General features: G+C 40.1%; 1 protein-coding gene across 1 annotated transcript; it reads right to left on the reverse strand.

Moving 5' to 3' along the window:
* Nucleotides 1–5,892: 5,892 nt before the first annotated feature.
* gcdhb (glutaryl-CoA dehydrogenase b) lies at nucleotides 5,893–16,141 on the reverse strand. The gene is made up of 12 exons (XM_061711052.1): nucleotides 16,059–16,141; nucleotides 15,538–15,650; nucleotides 13,805–13,837; nucleotides 13,535–13,675; nucleotides 13,213–13,275; nucleotides 12,806–12,976; nucleotides 10,765–10,894; nucleotides 8,716–8,932; nucleotides 8,483–8,586; nucleotides 8,206–8,331; nucleotides 6,770–6,930; nucleotides 5,893–6,672 (listed from the first exon to the last, which is right to left on the reverse strand). Exons 2-12 carry the CDS (start codon nucleotides 15,644–15,646, stop codon nucleotides 6,599–6,601), a joined length of 1,329 nt encoding a protein of 442 aa, XP_061567036.1. The 5' UTR covers nucleotides 15,647–15,650; nucleotides 16,059–16,141; the 3' UTR covers nucleotides 5,893–6,598.
* Between the last annotated feature and the right edge of the window lie 1,972 nt (nucleotides 16,142–18,113).

Here is an 18,113-nt window from a genome sequence, read left to right on the forward strand (position 1 = left end):
TTCTGGTTCGATGTCTCCTAGACAGATGAGAGCACAGTGGAGCTGTTTGGCTTTCGTCTCTGGTGCCATGTTTGGCAAAACTCCAACACAGCATTTCACCAGAAGCTCCTTGTATCCACCGCAGGAGAATGTGATGACCTGGAGTTTTCTGCAGCCCCATGACCTGAACATCATACCTACTGAGTCACCCATGGATTCATCTGTATAGCAGCTCTAAGGCAGATGTGACACCATCTGTCCAGCAGCTAAAGCCTGATCAAAACTGGGTCATACAGCGAGACGATGACCCAACGCTCTCCAGCAACACCAGACATCAGCATGTCTGAAAGGTCTAAATGAATCTGGGTTTATGGAATGACCTCGTTAAAATCCAGTCCTCATCAAAACAGAAATGCAGAGTTGGGACTTTAAGAGAGCTGTGCATAAGCGACAATCCCAAAACTTTTTAAATTTACATTTTTTTTTAAATTGCATGAAAAGGTTTAAGAGTTTAAAAGCAGAATTAATGATAGACGGACATACATTAAAAAGCATAAAAACAAATTAGATTCAAGAAATAAAGGTTGAAGTGCATTGTGGCAATAAATAAAAATATCGACTTAAGCAACTCATAGTTTCAGCAGCCCTGATGCATTCTGGGAGTTTGTTCCACAGGTGAGGATTATAAAATATTTAATATTGTCTCATTCTGTTTGGATCTAACTCTGGGTAGAAAGTAGGCGTGACCCAGAGGACCTGAGGGTTCTGGTTGGTTCATCATGGACCAGATCAGAGATGTGTTTAGGTCTGAGACCTTTCAGAGATTTATAAACCAACAGGATTCAACATCTGTTCTGGGACAGACAGGAAGCACGTGTACAGATCTAAGACCTGGACTTATGTGGTCCACTCTCCTGGTCTCAGTGAGGACTCTGGTCTCCTGGTCTCAGTGAGGACTCTGGTCTCAGGACTCGGCAGCAGGTTCTGGACTGACTGCAGCTGGTTGATGGAGGTTCTGGTGAGACCCGTGAGACCAGCGTTACAGTAGTCCAGTCTACTGGAGATAAAAGCTGGACCAGGTCTTCTAGTCCTACTGAGACATCAGTCCTTTAGTCCTCCACATGTCCTTTAGGTGATAACAGGCTTCACTACCGTCTTAATGTGGCTGTTAAAGTTCAGGTCTGAGTCTACAACCAGTCCCAGATTTCTGGCTTGAGTCTTGGTTTTTAGCTTTACTGCTTGAAGCGGAGTACTGACGTTTAATCTTTCTCCCTCGGCTCCAAACACTATTCGTCTTCATTTAACTGGAGAAAATTCTGGCACATCCATTCTTTAATTTGATCAGTGTTTGAAATGGATTATAGTCTCCTGGTGAGTTTGTTTTTATAGATTTGTGTGTCATCTGCATAGTTATGGGACCAGACAGAGGCCCCAGATTTGAACCTTGAGGAACTCCACATGTTATTTTTGTTAACTCCGATTTATAGTTGCCTAAAGACACAAAATAGTCCCTGTCTTTTAGAGAGGACTCCAACCAAGGCAAGTGTCAAATGCAGCACTCAGGTCCAGCAAGACCAAGACTGAAATGTTGCCACCATCCGTATCAGAGCGATGTCATGAAGGAGCTTTACTAGAGCTGTCTCAGTGCTGTGATGTGGCCAGAAACCTGACTGGACATCAAAACAGTCATTTAGGCCCAGTCCCAATCCCCCCCCAGCCCTACTTTTCAGCCCTACCCCTAAATTTTGCGTGTTCCTGTGGTGTCCCAATTCCTCTTTGCATGTAGGGGTAGTGGACATAACAGGGCTAGTGGTTATGAATCTAGCCCTTCACAGTGAGGGATTTCAGATGCTGACTTCACGACCGAGGGCCTGAGAAAATTTCTCAGAATGCTTTACGTCATCATTTTCATACTGAATCAAACAAAAAAACATGGCGGACATTTCTAATTTTTAGTGAATAAAATCAATATTTTGAGTTAGTTTCTGCATAAAAATGCGTTTTGATTACATTTCTAGCGAGAAATATATATTTTACTTTCATAATATTCACTCAGTTAATGTACATAATCACTCGCTTGCCCGTTGTTGCGCAAGTTTTTTTTCAGATCTCGCCAGAATAAAGGCTGATTTATGGTTCCGCGTAACATACGCCGTAGGCTCTGCGTCGATTTAGCGCAGAACCATAATTCAGGCTTAATGTCAAGCTGCAACGTTTTCAACCTGATCTCACAAAAATCCGTGAAATGCCCAGGACCGCTTACTCACCCGAACGTAAACCACACAGTGACGTAGCAAGTGGTGTCTCAATCCCTAGGGAACATTCATTTGAGGGTGAAGTGGTAGTTAGTAGGGTGAACATTGGGATTGGCATTAGTGTCAGGAGATTGTACAGCTGTTGAAAAACGGCTAGTGAACCAAGTGCATTACTGTTGTTTTTGGGAATGATATCAGAAACATATGACTGCTTTGCACCTGCGATAGACTGGCGACCTGATTGCCTTGCACTCTCTTTGTTTCCAGCTCTGAACTTTGCAGCATTTCTCCAAGGAGGTTTTTTCTCAGCAGTTATCGCCTTCACCGTGGCGGGACAATGGTATCAATAATATGAAGAATGTCACCAGACATTTTCCAAACCTTAATTACTTAATTTAAAATGAATATGGGCCCCAACCTGCTTATATACACACAACCCAAATCACAGACCACAATACTTTACTCAGCGTATTAGCATGATTGTTCAGACTAAACGTGTTAAAAGATTTGCATTTTAACCCCATCGCGAGGCCGACTCATTTCGATAGAGCCGAGGTTATAATCCAGATGATTCCTGAGATGAAAAGCTTCCTAATTATCCGAGAGTAGCTGCTGCTGCTCATGTGTAAAAGGAAAACAGGAGGGAGAGACGGAGCTCAGTGCGTTTAACGTGACAAGGATTCAGCATGTGGACCCGCATCATCCATGTGGGACAGGAGACAGAGAACTAAGTCCATGTGGGGTACAGTTTATAACGAGTCCCATCTACATGTATCCAGAAGATTAAAGGCTATTGCTCATAGAAAAATAAAAAACAAATGGGAAAAGTCATTTCCTTATGTAAGCGGCATGTAGAGCACGCCTGAGCATCGTGTACAGCTGGGGATTTGTTTAATTTTAATTCCCTCCACTACAAAGTGACAGCGTGACACACGCGATGACCCGAGGAGGATGGAGGTCTTTATCTGCTCAGCGGCCGGCCCACTCTGGGATCCATCGGGCCTTAATGGATTTAAAGAGCGAGGGAGAAAGAAAAACAAAAAAAAAGGGAGATAATCTGCAGTGGACCAAGAACAGTTTGCTCCTTAACCGTGCTGGACAGGGAGGGAAGTACGAACGCAGAGCGAAGGTGAAAGACTGTGGATGTTTGTGTAAAAGCAGGACTGAAACTCTGCAAAATATTCAGCTGCTGCATCTTCAGACATATTTGAAGAAGAGGCAGCTTTTTTTATCTATTATAGATCATTCAAACCAAGGCATGATTAAGATTATTCCTTCACTATGAATGAGTTAACTAGAGCTGATGAAGTAATTAGTTCCTGGCTTCATTTATTCAGCAATGTTCAGCCCTGTAATGCCGGATGTATCATAGCTGACACATGCATTTCTGAGACCTCTGCATCACCATAAAATAAAACAAATACATCAAATTACTCAATGCATTCATAGTGATACAAAAAGAAATACTATTTAAAAAATGTTAGACACAATTGGGGGTGTTTTTATTTCAGTAAATGCTAAATTAAAAATTAAAAAAGGAATGTTTTTCTGTGTTATTTCATGTGAAGGGCATTAAAGGAGTTGTTGGCTATAACCAGCAATTTCACAACAAAATAACCGAGTATTGGTCTAATAATGTGACTTCAATGAAGCTCGGATCACGTCTGAAATAAACTGTGATGTCACACATGTCGGTATAAAACAGTTTAGACACAATATGCTGCAACAGTTTCACAGGATACAAACATTACTAGCACGTTTTTGAACTTCATAATTACATACTATTACTATTATTGTTTTATTTGTCATGTATAATGTATGTCTGTTATGTATTAGGTGTTAATTTGTGTGTTGTGTGTATTTTGGACCTAAGGAAGAATAGCTAAAGCTGTTTCTAATGCTAATGGGGATCCTAAATAAAACAAACAAACTGTATCTTGTCTATTCTAGATCAGACAAAAATGGGATACTGTGTAAAATGTTTTGACTTTTATTAATCTGCAGAAAGAATGAATCCAACATTTTTTAATCAACCCAAAAAACATAATATGGGGCGACTTAAGGCCAGTAATGAGGTAAGGACAAAAAGAAAGACTGAGGATTTTAAAGGGGTAATGTGAGCAAGTGACTGTACCGACGAGTTTACAGGAAAAGCAGTCTTGTGAACAGACGCGTAAGGAAAAACATTGAAATGTTCAAAAGGACCTCCCTGAACGGATTGAAAGAGATTTGCATATGTGCGTGAACTGCACCTCTGTAATCTCTGATCACACGGCCCTGCAGCATGAGCTGAAACGAACCCACAGCTGATATCATGACACACACGAGGGATTACTTTTCTGGGAAACCTCCGCCCACCTCTGCAGAGAGAAATACGTTTACAGATGTCTGTTTCAACAAAGAGCCTCATCCAGGGCCGGCATCAACATCTCCGGCCCTGAGGGCTCCGGGATGAGACTTCACGCTGGAGACGAGCTCAGGTCCAAACAACCGGGACTGATGGTACCAGGCTGTGTCAGGATATTTACACTTCTGATTGTGTATCAATAAAGTGCACTGACATCGTACAGAAACATATGCTGCCTTGAAAATGTATTTTCCTGAGATATTCATGCTTTTTTCAACAAGAATGCAAATCCGACATCCTGCACACATTATAAAGGCACGGCTGGAGAGGGAGAGGCTACCGGTACCAGTACCAGTACTCAAGTTGTAAAAAAAAAAAATCAGGGGGGATGGTGGATTTTATCATATGGGGATAGATAATTTGTGCTGATTACAAATAATATAATATATTACAAACAATAGCAGTGACCAAAACACCTGCAGAAATACTGCAGGAATGACATAGCAGCAGTTAAATGCAGCCTTCTGTAAGCTTTAAATATCCACTGGGCTTACATCAAATACATCAAAACACAACAATAAAAAACGGTTTTCTGAACTTATCAATATGACTCTGTCCTTCACAGGATAAGTAAAATGGATCACTGCAAAAACTCACAATCTTAACAAGAATATTTGTCTTATGTCTAATTTTAGTAAAAAAATCTCATTACACTTAAAACAAGACTCATCACTGGAAAAAAACAACAATTTTCACCTGTTTCAAGTAAATTTTCACTTGAAATAAGTAGAAAAATCTGCCATCGGAACAAGATTTTTTTGCTTGTAATAAGAAGATAAATCTTGACCCACTGGCAGATTTTCCTACTTATTTCAAGTGAAAATTTACTTGAAACAGGTGAAAATTGTCAAATAAGTTATTTTTCTGGTGATGACTCTAAATGTTGAAATAGCAGTAAAACCACATTCATTGATGAAATGACATAAGGGATGGAAAGGGGGGATGGCAGTTTTACAGGGGGGATGATTTTGACCATTTTTATTTCATATTTCCTCATCTCCAGTACTGCCGGTACCAGTACCAGTACTGGTACTGGACTGGACTGCCTGCAGTCCGACAGGCGGTGTGAAGAAATGAAACATCAGTCCTGTGCTACTGCCGTCCTCAACATGCTTTTGTAGCAGGAACGGCACCTCTAAACCGGGCCAATGTCACTGTCCCAACTTCGTTTTAAGGTGGACATATAAGAGCAAACATCATGTAGCTGAAATGTCATGATGACCATTGAAATGACTCAGTCAATCAAATCACTCCATGTTTGTTTTTTTTTATTTGAATTCTCCGTAGTTTTGTCTTTTTCTAATTTGAGGTTGTATTTGGATTGAAAAAAAAAAAAAGAACAAAAATTGACATTTCTTTGCCCTGGTGTGGAGTCCATTATTACATTTCAACTTCAAAAACCTGCAAACATTTTTGTAACATTTTATAAACATTGAAGTCTCTGATCAAGAGCTTTGACCTCCGACGAAGTCATGACATCCGTGAATCAGCCTGTAAAGTGCTAGAAGTAATAACCACCTCATTCCTAGTAACTGGACGATTATCTCTTAAAAACATTAAACATTCAAAACAAATGAACTCCACAAGCAATGACAGAAACACTGTAGTCGTTTAAGGTTTGGTGCTTTATGATTTCAGTATTAACCGTGAGACGCAGCAGTCTTCAGTCAATCAACAAATAACGGCTTGCTGCTTTAGAAAAATATCCTTCTTTAAGCTGAAAAACTGACTTCTGAAGTAGTTAGTGTAAATCAGTCCAAAAGTTTATCGACAGACTTTTGTATATTTATATTATAATTATTATTATATAATTATTATATAGTTTCCCTGGAATTAAATCACTCAGATATATTTTCAACAAACCAGAGAGAAAGACACTGATTCTCTAAGCAGATGTGACACGTGAGTCCAGTTGTAGCAGCAGAGTCTTGTTAGCAGCTGCGTAGAGAAGCTGGATCTATTTTTCCACTGTAAAGGACTGCAGCCCCGTGATGGCTCTGCCCAGGATCAGGGCGTGGATATCGTGGGTACCTGGAGGGGAATAAACACAAAGGTGTGAAACGGGGACAGAAGCAGCTCAGCTGGAGCTGAAGCAGCGATGCTGGTGGTGGAAGCTTCGCTGCCTCACCTTCATACGTGTTGACGGCCTCCAGGTTCATGACGTGCCGGATGATGTGGTACTCGTCTGCGATGCCGTTTCCTCCCAGCATGTCTCTGGCCTGCCTGGCGATGTCCAGGGATTTGCCGCAGCTGTTCCTCTTCAGCATGGATATCATCTCTGGGGCGGCTCTGGTGAGGAGAGATCATAGTCAGGAGAAAGCTTCATCACTATAAACACATCTTTGTTGCATCGTTATTTGTCATTTCTTTAACCCTTTATGACCTACAATAGAACAAGTCGCCTAAACACATTTTTTACATTTTTGCATGTTATACTGCCATTTTATTTGCCATCAAATTAATCTTTATTTGTATAGCGCTTTTCATGCAAGTAAAAAATGCAACACAAAGCACTTTACATAAAACATACACACTAAAAGAGTTTAGTATAACATACAATCCTAAAAAGCAAGATACGCTAAAACAGCATAAGAACAACTTAAAGCCATAAGACCTGGGTTAAAAAAAAACACAAGAACAGCTAGTTAAAACAAGGGTATACAAAAAAGAATAAAAGGAATCAGCTAAAAGCTTCTATGCATCAAAACAACCCATATAAGCCAATCTTTAATAATATATGTTACAAGTCCATACTAACTGAATAAATTGCTAAAAAGTTCAAATAACTACAAAACAAATGTAAATAGTTTTTTAAATTTTACACATATTTTTCTAAATACAGAAATCCCACAGCTAGATCCCTCAAACTTGTCAATGGAAAAAAATAACACAGAAGTCTTTCAGACCTCAGGAATTCATATGTTCGTTCTTGAGATATATAATTTTATATATCGCATTTAGATATCGCGTCTTCATCCAGCACTGAAATCAGCTCCAAAACTTCGCTCACAGTAAACCGTTTCATGCCCACCGACTTTGGTGGATCCATAATATATATATGTGTGTGTGTGTGTGTGTGTGTGTGTGTGTGTGTGTGTGCTTGTATAGTGAGTGTGTAGTGCTTGTGTGTGTGTGCGTGCGTGGGTTGTCGCTGAGTAATCACAACGTGATGATGTATGTGTCAATGTATGTCAACGTAAGACGTGCTGTGAACGCGTACCGGATCTATAAATAACCCGCAATGTCAACTATGAAGATTTCCGTGTGGCAATTTTACTGGATTATTATGTGATTTTTACAAACAATTTAATGGATTAAAACTCTGGGACACGCTAAACGCAAGATATGCAAGTGAAACTCTTCCTGTTTAACATGCAAAAAGAATTATTGCCCTGTTTTATTCGGTCATAAAGGGTAAACACTAAGTCACAATCTTGGGGAGTTTCAGGAAAACTATGTGTTTGTATTTCAATTATATGATCTTAACTGGCTTAAGGACGGGAAAAAAAAAGTTTCTGGCAGCAAGGTGGCGACTGTGTGGTTTGGGGGAGTAGTTTTCCTCACTTCTTCTCGTCGATGAGTCTGCCCAGCTGCAGGCAGGACTGCAAGCCCAGGGTGATCTCCGTCAACATGTCAGCCATCTTCTTCTGCATCAGCTGATTCCTCGCCAAAGGCACGCCGAACTGGATTCTGGTTTATAACAGAGGGGGGAAAAAAAGCTCTTTGACTGCATCTTTACCCAGAAATAGGCTACAAACAAAAGTGAAATTAAAATGTATTTTTATTGGACAAAAATACATTTTGTGCCGTGCAGAGACGAAGCTCTTCTGTGCTTTCTGACCTGTCGAGTGTGTACTGACGAGCCGCGTGGAAACAGAACTCTGCGGCGCCCAGGGATCCCCACGCAATCCCATAACGGGCGTTGTTCAGGCAGCCGAACGGACCCTGAAAGAGAACAAATCACTTTACCTATAAATAACTAAACCAGGTCACTGAACGTGCAGTTCTTTAAGATACTCCAACTGAACAAATACCCAATGATGAGGAATCCCCTAACCCTCTAACTCCACTCACCCCCAGGCCGGACACGTTGGGCAGCAGGTTCTCCTCGGGAACCTCCACCTCGTCCATGACGATCATCCCGGTGGCCGAGGCTCTCAGAGAGAACTTCCCTTCGATCTTGGGTGTGGAGAAGCCCTTCATGCCGCGCTCCAGGATGAAGCCGCGAACCTTTCCATCATCACATTTGGCCCAGACCACAGCGATGTCGGCCACGGGAGAGTTGGTGATCCTGAGGGAAGCCAGGGTAAACGTTAGGACGGCCTGCTATATTTGATTGAAGTTTTTATTTACGTGTCATGCACATGAAGTGCCCAGCCCGAGTGGGCTTACAAGACACCAAAAAAAGAAAAAGGAACATAAAGCAAATGAAAGCCAGACAACAGACCCTGTACCAATTAAACATATAAAACAATCCTGACGCTTTATCCAGGCTTCAGAAACAAAATAAGCCAAACTAAAAACATTGAAGTTAAACAACCCGTCCATTCTATCATCATCAGAGCACCAGAACATTTCTGGGTTTTTAAACAGACATTTCAGTAAATAATGGAGTTCTCAGTTCATCATACAGAGGGCAATATAACAGAAAATGTGATTCACTTTCCACTTCATTAAGTTCAGATAATTCACACAACCTTTCATCTTCGGGAATGTTTTTAAATCTGCCAACTTCAAGATTCCAGGGAAGGATTCCTGTTCTCAGCTGAGCCATTAAAGACCTTTGATTTCGTGTTAGGTTTGCTTTAACATAAGGTTCAGGGCCATAATTGTGCTTGATTTGGATGTATGTTCGTAATATGGGCTTGAACAAAATATCATTTAACCATTTTGTCTCAAATAAAGCAAAAACTTATAACTAATTGAAGTTATTGAACAGGTTAAGTTATTACTATACATATACTGTAATCCAACCACTTCAAATAATGCAAATATTTCTTTAGCCCATGGCGAGCCATTTAATTTACTCCAAATAAAAACTTTCTTATTGACCCTGTCTTCTGGCATATTAAGTAAACGATTCCATAATCTAATCATCTCACATTTACGTCTTATGGAACCCATGTCGCCATGAACGGCCAGAATCGGAGAAAATGTATGAACCCCCAAGAAACAGCGAGCAGCTCTGTTCTCTATAGAATCTACAATCTTAGACTCCTTATATCCCCAGACCCCCGAAGCATCATTTAATATGGGGGAGACACAGGCATCATACAGTTGTGAGTAGGTAGAGTATCCAAGAGTTTTACATATCTTAATCTTGCTGACCACAGACCCTAACGCCCTCCCAGCTGAAACTGCCAACAACTTAATTCCAGCTTCCATCGTCATAAATTCATCAAAAGTAAATCCTAAATATTTACATGTAGATTGGTATGTACGATGTGCTGTAAATGGCTTTATCTCCCTCCACTATTATTAATCTTTTAACAATGGGGGAAAAAAAAAAAAAAAAAAAAAAAAAAAAAGGTACCATGACTGGTAAAACTACAGAAAATGCTCTCTGTTCTGCATTAACATGTTTTGTGATGTCTATGATTTATTTAAATACTTTAATAAAATGGTTTAAATAAAAAAAATAGGACAAGCGCGACACTCAACACATGAAATATGAGGCTGTGTTTGTGAGTTGGTTCTGAACTTGAGCTGCGAGGAGCTCCACCATGTGGACGACCATGGAAATGATAAGAGGATCAAACTGTGTCATCTGAGTTTCCTGTTCACATGTGCACGGCACAGAAAGAGACAGTGCGTGGGAAACGCAGCTGCACGACTGAAAATGCTTGAGAGTGCTGCCTGGCTAGTGTCTCTTCTTCTAAGAAAGCAGCTCCGTCGTGTACAGTTGTGTTAGGAATGAGGACGAGGCAGCTGTGGGATCACAAAACCACTGTTTGGACGCAACATATTTAGATCCAAATACATCCAAATAGTTGATCCAAGTATCAAAAGCAACAAAAATGCTGTCCCAGTATCATCACTCAGGTGAAATAAATCAAAAAACAGATGAAATGCTTCATGTTAACACGACATGACACTCCAGATGTTCCAGCAGAGGCTACGCACCAGGTCTTGGAGCCGGTGAGGGAGTAGGTGCGACTGGAGGGATTATATTTGGCCCGGGTTTCCATACCGCCGGGGTCACTGCCGTGGTTGGGCTCCGTCAGGCCGAAGCAGCCCAGGATCTCTCCACGAGCTGCAGAAGACAGCAGGAAACTTCTCAAAACACACAGGACAACTCAAACACACAGGACAACTCAAAAGGTCAAAGGTGGGTAGTGTGAACTGGGAACCCTGAGAATCTAAACCCCTGTCAAATGTAAGCACTGAAGCTGTGAGTTCTTCTGTATTTCTGAGAAATGAACTGACTGAAAACAGCAGCTGCTGAAACCTGTTAACCAGCAGCAGGCTGGAGGAAACTGAAGCGTCACACCCAGAAAGAGATCAGCAGCATCAGCGTGCAGCTGAGCACGTTATCTTTCAGTATTGTTTTTAAATAATCTGATGACATGAAGCAAAAATGCAAGAACAGAAGTTTGATGAGCTAAAAGAAGAAGTGCAAAGAAAAGGGAAACGCATTTTGAAATGAAGAACACGCATTGCATACGAGCGTATTTGTTAAGTTTGAGGGCAGTTTTGAGGAAAAGCAGCACAACATGAACTTACAATTTAAAATAATATACTCTTTATGAAAGATAGCAATGTCTGTCATATGCTGTTTGTACAACTCAGTGTAGAATATAATAAATGCAATAAAAAAAACTAGTTGCCAATGAAGTTAATAATTTAATATTTGTGTCACATCATTTTTGATTTCCACCAACCATTTAGGAGTAACGTGGGAGGCTAACGTTACTGCTGTGACCGGACTGTAAATCCAGTGTGACACCTTTAACAATCTTGTCTGTTGTACCTCAGAAGTCCTGGGGCACCGTAGGACTTGTATAAGCGCACAAAGCTCTATTTTGGCGCTTTTCCACTCGGCTCTACTCATCTCAACTCGACTCAACTTGGCCTGGTTTCTTTTCCACTACAATCCAGCACCCGGAGCAAAGCTGCTGTGACGTACTTGATTGTGTGAAACAAATGAAGAAGAAGAAGAAAACAACACCACAGATGTAGAACCCGGAGGGGATGATAGATGAGCTGCTTAATCTGTGGCTTGTGTTCAATATCAAGTTAAAAATGGGAGTGAGAGAAGCTTCAAGCGGCAACACTTTTTTCTTTTAGCTTGTTTTTAGGTGGTTTTTTAGCTCCTGAAAAGTCAGCTGGAGCCACGAGCAGCTATGAAGTGACAGAGCTCCTGGTAGATCTGGTCGTTCCTTATCGCCGTCTAGATCCCTTTTTAATTCTCTCCTCAGCACCAGGTTTATGAACATCTGCACCTCAGAGTTGGAGGTGAGCAGGTTCTAGTGGAAAAGCGCATTTTCTTTCCGGTCTTTTCTCTTTTGCCTTTAGCGGCCGCCACAGCGAATCAGCCACCTCCATCAGACCCATCCTCTGCATCCTCTTCTTTCACACCAACTAACTTCATGTCCTCTTTCACTTCTGGTATTTTTTTTTTTAATTTTCCAGATATCTTAAAATAGTCTGGGAGTTGTGGTTTTGAGAAGTACTCTGATAAACGGGTTTGATGGCGATGACAGGATGGTATAAAGGGGTTTTAACTTGACCTAACCTTATTTATTTTTACAGTCTTATTAGCGGCAAAGTTTGTTCATCACACGAGTGAAATCAATCACATATATTTGTGAATGAAGAAATCATTTTCAAAGGTTTTGTAAGTTGGCACATGCCTTAAAACAATCTTACGACTAATTTTAAAATCTATGAACAAAATAAAATGGTTTATGGTACTGCGTAGTTGATAATCCAATTTGTTGATTAATGATTTCAATAACTGATAGAATTTATAGACAATGAAAATAAGTCTTTAGTTGCAGCCGTAGTGTGCAGCAACAAAAACAAAGTTTGAATCCACCTGCATTATTGACACACACTCTCTCTCTTCTGTTTAAATACATGACCCACCGCTGCTCAAAGCTCAGCACTTGTTTCCAGTCGAGGCATTAACATCTAAACATGTGAAAACAGCCGTCTGTCTTACCCAGCCTGGGGAGGTATTTCTGCCTCTGCTCCTCTGTGCCGTACGCGTTAATGGGGTGCATGACCAGCGACGACTGCACACTCATAACTGAGCGGTAGCCGCTGTCCACTCGCTCTACTTCTCTGGCAATCAACCCGTAGGCCACGTAGCTCGTCCCAGCACAGCCGTAACCTGATCACACGCAGGAAAAGGAGTCACGTTAAAAACTGATAATTTAATTAGACTCAGAGGTTTATCATTGTTTCATTACCACACAGAAAACAAAACCACCCACAGGCCCAGTGGACACAGGTCCAAAGTTCCTCTTGTGTCATTTTTATGAAACAAACATGGAGGTTTGATAATAAAAGGTCTAGATTAAAAAGCAAGACAAACATTCATTAACAGCCAAATGTATCCAGACTCACCCTTTATAGTTGGGCCCAGGACCCCCATCTCTCCCATTTCCGACACAATTTCTCTGTGAAACACTGAAAATAAAAATGACACAATGAGCTGTCATGTTACTTTTCATTCCATTTCATGGTACTAACAATAATACTAATAATAATACATTGTTGTAACACAATGGGATTGTACTTCGCAACAATATTGCCCTCTTATAATGACATGGATTTTATGAGATGGGACCTAGCATGAACCAAACATGCCAATTCTCCATCTTTAAAACAAAATGTAAGTTATTAAATTAGTACTAGAGCAGAATTAAAGTGAATACTGCTCTCTCACCTTCATTTCGGTTTGCCATCACAATGCGAGGCATGAGCTTCTCTTGGCAGTAAGTCCTAAAGGAGTCCCTGATCATGATCTCGTCCTCTGTCAGCTGGCCCTCCAGTTGCAGAGCATCACGCCAGTCGAACTGGACCTTAGCTGCAAAATGTTAGAATAGAATAGAAGATGATAAAAACACAATTTTCAGTAAAAGGGTTGTATTTAACAATGCTGCATATTTGCATAATGCTGCAATATTTCGGATTTTTATTGTGAATCAACACCTACGTGCTTTAGGCTTCTGTTGAGGTTTCTCGGCATCTACGAAAAAAAAACAGAAAATGTATCAATATTATTCACAAGAGCAAAGGTTTAAAATCATATTCATTCAATATATGATAAAATGAAGAAGACAAAACACTCTTTCTACCTGTCTTAGATAGTTAAGGTATGTCTAGCTACACTTCTTAACTCTGTTGTGATGTTTCTTTTTTGTTTCCGTCAACAAGTTTCAGCACTAGAAAACTCAATTGGAAATTTTCGGACCAACTGGTGGTTCAAGAACACCAACATTAAGACTTAAAGATCACCAAAGCAGCAAAAAGGTATCACTTTTGATAGCAGGTCATATTTCTCCCTAACAATTTTGAGGTCACAGACAAATTTCTCCAGTAAGAAGTAAATGATTAATAGTCTTGATTGAGTGGGGGTGTAATCCTGTCATTTCAGTTGTTAGGTGTAAAGTGGTTTTTAAAAGGCACTGTTTTCTGTGGCAAAATCAAACATGTTTCAATATCACTACAAGCCTTCAGAATGTATTCATCCAAACTGTGTCCTTCCATGATGTAATTAGTATCAGCGACTATTACGAGTATCGTTAGCCAATAGTTGATTTGTGAAGGAATCTAATAGAAGTGCTGCAAGTCTCCAGATCTCTAGTCTGTAAACCCTGATTTATAATCTTAAGAAGAGAGATAGGATTTTAAGTTGGTCTTTCAAAAATGTTACTGTAGTTATACTGAAGTTGTACTAAAGTCATCAAGTGTGCAGTCAGAATTGTAAAATGTCTGCAAATACAAACGAGGAATTTCTGTCCAAATGTACTTGCAGACTGATATTTACTTAACAGCTGCAACTGAAAGCATCTGGATGACAAGATACCACGGTGTGTGCTGAGTAATCCTTTTTCTGTGAACAATGCAGGTGTATCAGGTGTACCCAGATGTAAATAGGTGTGTAACCAGATGTAAACAGGTGTGTAACCAGATCTAAACAGATGTAAATAGGTATGTAACCAGTAGGGGTGGGACGATACAGGTAATTAGCGATTCAATACTGTCGCGATATGTGGCCCACGATATCGATAATATCACGATATTCGATATATTGTAAGAAATTTTATCAACGATATATGTGACTGAAAAAGAAAATATACCCATAAAAAGGAAAAAGTTTGTAGTTATGTATTTATTCAATGCCAAAACTTCATACAATGTACAAAGAAAGTGCATTTGTATACGGTAGTACCTCACTGCCTCCTAGGCTTGTAAATGTAAACACTGAACAGCTGGACAAATTAAAGTGCTTGAACATTAATGACATGTTTTACCAGGACAGTGCACTGCTTTGTTTCTGATACTGAACAGTCAGCAAGCAACTTAATTTTGCATAGTACCTCACTGCCTCCTAGTCTTGTAAATGTAAACACTGTACAGCTGGACAAATTGAAGTGTATGAACAATAGTGCGGTGACAACTGCGTAAATCCATTATGTGTGTTGTAATAAAATATCGATATTTGGCGTCAGTTTATCGATTATCTATTGCGACAGAGAGCGCAACAATATATTGCAATATCGAGTTTTCCCCCCACCACTAGTAACCAGATGTAAACAGGTGTGTATCCAGGTGTGTATCCAGGTGTGTATCCAGGTGTGTATCCAGGTGTGTATCCAGGTGTGTATCCAGGTGTGTATCCAGGTGTGTATCCAGGTGTGTATCCAGGTGTACCGGAGGACTGACCGTATCTCAGCGCCGCTGCGGTTCCCTGGGATCTGGACTCTGGGCTGAAGGCACATCTGGGTCGGACCAGGAAACGGGACACGGCGCTTCTCAAAGCCATGCTGGACATTCGTCTGTGAAAGACAAACACTTTTACGACACATGTTCATAACAGCCATGCAGCAGAAGTAATGACGCATGTTAAGCAGGTGAAAAAAGGCTTAATTTGTCCAGGAAAGTTCAAATGTTATTAATCGCTATGGCTGTCTTCTTCTTTCTAAACCATGTCACATTGTATTGAAACGAAAGCAGCATTAGCAGTCACCTCCCGACGACCTCGACACTGATGTTAGACCCGAGTCTGCTCTAACTTAGGTAACTTTACGAGGCTAAAGCTAATAGCATCTGTTCACCAGAGCTGGCTGATATCAGCGATATCGAGGAATTACGACACTTACTTTAAGAGAAAATGTTCTATTTGCGCGCTTTATGTTATTAAAAATGTATAAAACCATGCTCATAGCGACAGGAAGGCGTTTTACCTGGGTAAAGTGTAACAATAACCCTCTTCGTAGCTGCTCTTATTTGTCCCCTGTACGCTTTACGTAAACACACACTACGTCATCACGTACAGATTGCGTAACCGAAACGGCCTTGTTTTTTGACTAAAAAGTAACAAACTATTCCTATACAAACCCCGTAATCTGACTAATTGGAGTGAATGAAAAAAGAATTTGAGTTTAATGAAGTTACAAATGATTTATTTATTATTGTTCCTCTGTCATAACTGAAGATGAGGGACGTTAAATAACGTTCAGCCACTTTAGACGACTCTGATTGGCTTATTATTGGGGGCGTCGAAGGGGCTTGACTCATGTTTCATGTCCCAGAATAAACCTGTACCAGATCCAAAAAGGAGTTAGTAACTCCTGGTATGTTGCCACCTTTATTCTGGACAGCGGACACAATATGTATTTTAAATTTTGATATATTATATCCTGTCTCAGATGATGAGACTTTACCCAGGTACACATGTCTAAGAGTTTATTATGTTCCCTTTTTATTTAATCAATTTATTTCAGTATAATATAATGATTAACAACAACAACACCACTGTTCAAAGGGGAAAAGTGTACATTTTACCACAATGTACATTGTTTATCTGACACATTAGCTACAATTACAGTGTTTGACATGTTCAAAGTAAAGGTTAAAGAGTTTAAAATCACTATCAATTCCAAAACACTGACAAAACACATCCCCGTGACTTTGTCTGAAGCCATTTAGGTCTAATATATGTCTAATAAGCCATTTAGGTCTAAATATGTCTAATTCAATTGAATCGTTTAGGTTTTCACAGTGCAGTGACATCACAGATACAGGTTAAATCATGCTATATGTGCTCTAATTTGGAAGTGGATAACACAGTTGTGTAAGGCTGATCTCAAAAGAGCCACAATCTGTGACAGAGACACGGTCTGTGGTTAGCAGTTGAAAAATGATTACACAAGCATGGTTTCAGAGTTATCGTTACATGATAAATAATGACATGATAAATAATGAAATAACATTTCACCAGAGTTAGTGGTACATGACTCATGAACATGAACATTTTATTAAAGGTTAAATTGTTTGTTTATATTCTCAAATCAGCTTCAGCTGTTAGAGTCCACGTTGATCCCATGTTCAGTGATGAATGTTGCTGACTCTCCTAAAGAAGGACCATAAACACGTCCAATGGAAAATGCTTTTATGTTCAGCAGAAGGCATCATGCATTTGTTTTTACGGACGGAGGATTCAGTAAAGTGAGTTTAGAGTATAACGTGTCCCCACTTAAATTACACTGTAACACAAGGTGTCACTTATGGCTTGTTGTGGAAATTTTATAAACTGCACAAAGTAAAGTACAGATCCATAACAAATTACAACACCGGTGAGCTCAAGATTACCAAAGTTTATTTTAACTGATGCGCAATGAGGAGAGTCAATGTGTTTGACTTCTTTTATAAAGGCGTAGTCCTTTCTGCATCTATGCATACATTACAGCAGAGCCGTAGTCCTTTCTGCATCTACATCCTCTACACCCCCACTATCAGTTCCTTTCTCACAGCTGGTCCCCGTTAGTATTTTGCATTTAAACAGCTGTTGATCTTTTGTTAGAAAGTATATAATGTTTGAATTTTTCCATGACAGGCTTTCCCATAAAAATATTCCCAGTCCTGATTGAGGGACAGTCATCAAAACACAATCCCAAATCCCATTCTTCTCAACTAGATGAGAAAACTTATCATACCAGGAGGTAAAGGCTGGATTATCACGGCCGAACTGCTTGTGACCACGTCTTTAAGTCATGACTGTGTCAGGCAACTAGAGAACAAATGAATGAGGAATGGACACCAATGACAACAGAGGTCCATGGAGGATTGTTGCAGTCTCCTTGCACATTGGTTTTCAGGTGAAACAAATTTGAAAATGCATCAGCTAGACTGACACTTTATGACTGCTATACTTTAAAAATTACAGCCAATATAATCTCTAATCTGCTTGACTGAAGAGTAGAATCAGAAACTGCGTTTCAACATGGAAGTACAGCTCA

The sequence above is a fragment of the Cololabis saira genome, chromosome 21 (genome assembly GCF_033807715.1).
Source record: "Cololabis saira isolate AMF1-May2022 chromosome 21, fColSai1.1, whole genome shotgun sequence".
NCBI lineage: Eukaryota > Metazoa > Chordata > Actinopteri > Beloniformes > Belonidae > Cololabis > Cololabis saira.